Below are 6,201 nucleotides of genomic sequence, written 5' to 3'. Positions count from 1 at the left end.
TAATTTTTGTTGTTGTTTAACGTTTCTGGACATTATTACTCTGGTAAAGATGCTTTAAAAGTCAGTGAAACTCCAGTTGATAAAAAGGATAGCCCCAGATTTATGGATGCATGTAAGTTGTAGTTTCGATTACAGCTTCCCTGTCGTGTTGATGTGCCCATGGGCAAGGCATTTAACCCCAGGCTGCCGCCTTATCTGCATATTGGTGTATGAATGTGTTCAGATTAGTGAGAGCAATTAGGCTTTTGATATGTTGGTATGAGAAAAAGTTTCACCATCCCTACTTTAGAATATTCTTAATCATTTAATTAATTATACGCTACTTTTCAGAAGTTGATCCGATTTTATTTTTAGGATGAGATTCTCACTGACAAATCTACAACTTCCTGGATGGAAAATGTTCGGTACAGGATAAAATAGTTTTCTTTTATAAAACATTTAAAAAAAAGTTCTCGTTTCAGTTGTGTGGAATAGGCTAAAAACATTTGTAGACTTGCAAAATAGAAAATATTAGAGCCAAAAGGTTAGTAATCCAACATCTCTCTTGTATCAAAGCTAACTAGAGCTGGAAATAGTTAGGGATAGTGAAAGTTTTACCATCCCTACCTTATAATATTCAGAGTTTATTAATCATTTAATTAATTGTACACTACTTTTCAAAAGAATTTCTGGGAACTTAATTATTAATCCAGGACTTCCTATCTCTTTGGGATAAAGAAACGATTTGCCTGAGAGGTTAATTTTTCTTATCACTCTTCAAAATGGGAAAGACAAAAGAACATGCCATTATAATGACTATATTGAGCACTAGATCCCTGCAAGGATAGGCTGGTTTGAGCAGCTGGCACACCACACACACCGAGAAAGTTACTTAAAAGTTTACTTTTATCGCATCGCGTCTCCATAATAAATCATTTTTATGGTTCACGTTTTATTTCCTGCGTCACAAACGTCAACAGCTTGTGTTCGCTCAGCTCTACGGAGACATCAGCTGGAACCCTGTAGCTCAGTCGGATCAGACCAAGATGGAGCTTTTCAGCGACAAACACCGCAGGAAGGTCGGATGTGGAACAAAAGGGGGATGTTTGTTGGGTAAGGAGGAGGTTCTGTCATGCTGTGGGCTTGTTTCTCCTCCAAAGGCTGTGGAAACCGCACTAGAGAGAGAATTTTAAACAGCAACCTGGTCTCTGTTAGAAAACTGAATATTGGTAATCTGTGGGTCTTTTAGCAGGAAATCAACAGCTATGATTCCCCAGAGATGACTTTGATCTTCTTCCACGGCCATGCAGTGCAGAACTAAGTCCTACAGGAAGCCTAGGGCTGGGAGGCAAACAGAGAAACACAAGGTTTCACCTTTTATTGATTCTTACAGACAAGCTTTGCATGTAAACCAAACAGTTTGGGTGGCATGCATGAAGACATTGACTTTTTTTTTTTTCCTTCCATATACAGCTTTTAAAAGCATTTTATACGTGAGTTACATACAGGATCCCTCATGTGGAAACGCAGCAAGCTTTACGGCTCATATTCTCTTAAATACTTTTCGTGCATCTCTTTAAATCTGCAATGCTGAAAGCAAGCTTCTGACTTCAGTCTGTTGCCACCAACTGGTCAACAAACATCCATCAAATCACAGATCATAAGTTAAAATAAGTTCAAAAAACAAATTAAGTCGAAGGTAAACATGGTGTAAATACAAAACAAGCCATCAGGACGTGTGTGCATAACAAAATGTGATAGTTTGGATCATGGCTGAACAATAAAAAGCACTTTTAAAATAAGAAAAAGTTTGTTTTGTTCAACCAAACTTTAAGTGCATTTTGTATAAAAATGAATTCCCTTTTACGGTCCGTGAAGATGAGAAAAGCAGCTGGAGTCCTGACTCTAAAAAGCCCTCGTTGGGTTTCTGTGTGTGTGTGTGCAGAAGGCTGATAGCAGATGGCAGGTGTTTTATATGGATGTACCGGGAATCCTCAACAAATGGCAGAAAGTTCCCAGGAGCAGGAAAAGGCGTCCATCCTCAGTAGACGGCCCCCTGGGAACGAAAGCAGACTTATCCAGGGTCCTTTAACCTTTTTAAAACATCCACTTAAATACCCCTTTTCCCAAATCTATACCTCCTTAAAATAAAGTCCATGTTTACCTGGGGCTGGACGATAATTCAATAACAATATATATCGATCGATAGATGTCTATCTATGATAGAAAAAACCGTCAATAAAAGTTCAATAGAATAAGTTCTCCTTCCTTTTGCATTCTAGCCATGTAGGTTAATACTACAGTCATTATATCCTCCCAACCAATCACAACGCAGACCCAGGAACCAAGCTCCGCCCCCTTCAGAGAGTTCATAGAGCACGCTGTATTTTTTCTTTTTTTTTTTTAAACTTGCAGGATGCTTTTACTAAAATGTTAAGATGAATAAAGGGTTGAGTTTGAATTCAGTGTTTATGTGTTCTGTATCTAAAAATAGGTCGCTAAGCAACAGCATAAAACGGCCAGCTCTGCACTTAAAATATATGTTTTGAATTTGTTGATAATTATCGATATCGATCCAATATGATTTCTATTTTATCGATATCCTTTTTTTCCTGTATCGTCCAGCCCTAGTTTATCCTTAATTATGCATTTTATGCTAATTATGTTTCACTTCTTTAATTAATACTACTATAAACAGAACAGAGCTGCAGAACCGTTCCCTGTTCTTTAGATAATCCTCCAATCATTCAGGTTTTTTATTTCTTTTAAGCTCACACCATTTCCAGCCTGTTCACAAACATTTCAGAACTCAGGCATGAAAACATCGTATTTTATTTCTGTTGACATGAAGCTGGACTCTCTGGTGACGGTGGCAGAGATGAGGACTCTGGACAAACAACTGGATGTTACGGGGGACAGCGCCCCCTGGATACCGTCACCCGCAACCAGAGGAGCCTGTTCAGTGAAAAACTGCTGCTTCCCAGGTGGAAAACCAGGATCCTGGGATTAATTTTTAGGATGAGATTCTCACTGACAAATCTACAACTTCCTGGATGGAAAATGTTTGATATAGCATAAAATAATTTTCTTTTCTAAAAAATGTAAGAAAGTTCTCGTTTCATTTGCGTCGAATAGGCTAAAAACAATTGTAGACTTGCGAAATAGAAAATATTAGAGCCGAAAGGTTAGTAATCTAACATCTTTCTCTTATCAAAGCTAACATCTAAGACGGGGTCTGCAGTCTGCGGCTCCAGAATCACGTGTGGCTCATTGGTTCTGATAAAACCAATTAGTGAGAAATATTGAATTAAAAGGTGCCTCTGTATGTTTTTATGCAACAGTAGAAGGCCACCAATGATACGCGGCTTTTAAAAGCTATTTAGTGATTCTTTAGCTGCAAAGTATGTCCTTTATATCTTTTTCATTTTGCATATTTATGGGACTGGCTAACTCAGCTGCCAACATTCTACAAAATAAAAAAATTATAATTTCCTTTGTAAAAGCAATCATTATGTTAAAAATTTTAAGAGAAGAAATGCATTTTAGTTTAATTTCTGTAGCTTTTAAAATAAAGCAATTCATTTAGTACATATGGATAAAATCTACACTGCAAAAAGGGAACTAAAAGTATAATTTTCGTGAATTGAGCGTATTTTTCCTTGATTTGCCCAGTTAAATAAGACTATTTGCCAATGTAATGAGTATATTTACCCCTAAAATAAGACGAGATAGATTAATAATTACTATTTTTAGTGCAAAAATCTTATTCCATTGGCAAATAGTCTTATTTACCTGCTTAAATCAAGGAAAACACACTCATTTCAAGAAAAATTTACTTATAGTTCCATTTTTTATGTGTATGTTTATTTGCAGCTCTAGAAAATTTTTATTTTGTAGCAGCGGGGGCAAAAATCGTTGACTTGAAAAAGTTTCTGTGCCCTGGTTTAGGACCTTTTTTCAGACCTACAACCAAGTGTTCCTAAATCTGACTCCTTTGTTTCATCCAGATATTGTCTGCTTAATTTATTGTTGAGTAATTAAAATATAATAATTCACAAAAAAAATTATTTTGCATTTTAAGTTGAGAAAAAACTACTTTAAACTTGGTGATTTTTGCCCACGTGGTGAAAAATGAGGACGCCCCGCTTCAGATGTACTGCCCTGCTGGAGGGAGCAGTGTGGCAATTTCACCACTAGAGGCCGCTCTCTGCTTGGAGCAGGAATCAGGTCTTCTGATGGCCTCTAATTCAGAGCTTTGTGTTCAAACTAAATTTCCAGGCATCAAAGCAAACATTGCGCTGGTATCAGTCTAATTTCTTTAAAAAAGTTTTTACTTTTTTAATCCAACACGTTTTCCTCCATTTCATTCTTGTTTGTCTTTAAATGAGACCGTAAGGGTCCGGCCCACAGAGCTCCAGCCAACGCTGAGTCCGTTTTCACCGTGTTTGTTACCTGTTAGGAGACTTTCTGAATCAGGGCTTTTTCTGGGTCGTGTTTATCCTCCAGCTCTTCGTCAGAATCTGAACACAAGACAATCATTCAAAACAGGATGTACAGAGCTACAAACAGGCTAAGGGTCAGAGCCAGTTTAAGCAGCAACAGAACCAAGAAGTGTGGGCAAATAAGGAGTTTCACATAAAGACTTTTCAGCAGGAAACGTCAAAGAGGAATCCACATTCCAGAGGCTAAAGGAGAAGTCTGTGTTGGGATTTTGTCATTTGACCAGAGAAGGAAGACGTAAATGTTATCGTAGGGAGAAAACTGACCTGCCAGAGACTCCGGCGGAGAGTAGAACTGCCCGTCGGATAACGGACCAGGACCCATGAGAGGAGCGCGCTCAGCGGCGTCCACAAACGACTGATATCCTGAGAACAAGACGGGAGAAACATTGGCCTTAAAAGGACGTTCTTAAATCCAGTTAACGGGAGGACTTCCTCCCAGATGGTAGACTCACTGTTTTCATCTTCGGCCTCCTGGGGGAGCACCTTGAAGTCCAGCAGCCAGGTTTCTAACCAGGCCAAGACGAAGGAGACGATGGGCAGCAGGTACCCAAAGGGGCCCTGAGAGAGCAGCTGCATCACAAAACACACGGAGACACAGAGAAATGAACAAACAGCTCGGTCCTAAACGGTTTCTGCAGAAACAAACATTAATGTGACTCCCAGGAACTTAAAGCTAAACGTGAAACAAACCTTCCAGGCTTTCTGAACATTTTTTATCTGACATTTCCTGAATTTTCTAGACCAGACTTCCTGGCTTTGCTGCGAGGTTGAGTTTTATTTTACATTTGAATGTAACCCAGTTGGATTTGGTGGTTTATCATCTGAAATATTCCACAAAACCTAAAACAACACAATTATTTTGGCTTCCAAACCAGCAATGGTGTAAAGGACATATTTTACCGTTGTTTTGGCGTCAGGACAAACAGATAAATGCCCAATCCAGTCTCTCTTTAACGAGCAGGTTGTGATATAAGCTTTAGATTGTCTGTTAATGGTCACAAATCCTTTATCAAGGCTCTGTCTAAACACTTTAGAACATTTAAAATCTTTAGTTTATGTAAATCAGACCCAGAAGCCCAGGTCCAGTTTAACATTGTGATTTAAGAGGAGCTAAAGCAGAGGAGTCCAGAGTGAGGTGTGTGGTGCACTCCAGAAGAGAAGGTGGGAAAAATCTTATTCCATTGGCAAATTATCTTATTTACCTGCTCAAATAAAGTACAAATACACTACTTTCAAGAAAAAATTACTTATTTTGAATTCTGTGTAGAGGCACACTGACACTTGAATAAATGTTTAGGTTGAGATTTTATCTTGTATAATATCAAATATCAGCCTTTTCTTATCCGTGATTTTTGTTTTCATTTTAATTTCACAGTAAAAAAAAAAGGACCAGAAAGGTTCAGTGACTTTTGCTTAAAGCAGACTCCATTAAACGTCAGGAAACAATGATAAAAGTCCAGTTCTTGTTGCTGGCAAAAGACAAAAAGAAACATTTCTAGACAACAATAGGAAACAATCGACCTGAAACTATAAGGGATTTTGTATACGATCCTTTCAGAAAAGGCAACCATGCAAGACGTCTGTGATGTTTGATGATTTTACAGTTCCTGCTTCACACAAATCTGACCACTTTTTCATATTTGTTATTCTGTAATAAAAACAATAAAACTATTTCTGCATTGTTATTTTTGAAAAAGAACATTTGTGTAACTTGTGAGTT

The 6,201-nt window shown here is 38.0% G+C and overlaps 1 protein-coding gene across 1 annotated transcript in view; it reads right to left on the bottom strand.

The window, feature by feature from the left end:
• Positions 1 to 1,342: 1,342 nt before the first annotated feature.
• The window catches only part of stard3nl (STARD3 N-terminal like), a 15,706-nt gene continuing 10,847 nt past the window's right edge, over positions 1,343 to 6,201 (bottom strand). The window contains exons 6-9 of the mRNA XM_012853520.3: positions 4,934 to 5,051; positions 4,746 to 4,844; positions 4,432 to 4,499; positions 1,343 to 2,035 (exon numbers count right to left, since the gene is read on the bottom strand). Of these exons, the coding sequence (XP_012708974.2) occupies positions 4,435 to 4,499; positions 4,746 to 4,844; positions 4,934 to 5,051 (282 nt within the window). The 3' untranslated portion in view covers positions 1,343 to 2,035; positions 4,432 to 4,434. The remainder of the gene's footprint in view (positions 2,036 to 4,431; positions 4,500 to 4,745; positions 4,845 to 4,933; positions 5,052 to 6,201) is intronic.

This window comes from Fundulus heteroclitus, unplaced genomic scaffold, assembly GCF_011125445.2.
Source record: "Fundulus heteroclitus isolate FHET01 unplaced genomic scaffold, MU-UCD_Fhet_4.1 scaffold_42, whole genome shotgun sequence".
Taxonomy (NCBI): Eukaryota; Metazoa; Chordata; class Actinopteri; order Cyprinodontiformes; family Fundulidae; genus Fundulus; species Fundulus heteroclitus.
The sequence above is the reverse complement of the archived record's forward strand: the minus strand, read 5'-3'. Positions and strand labels throughout refer to the sequence as shown.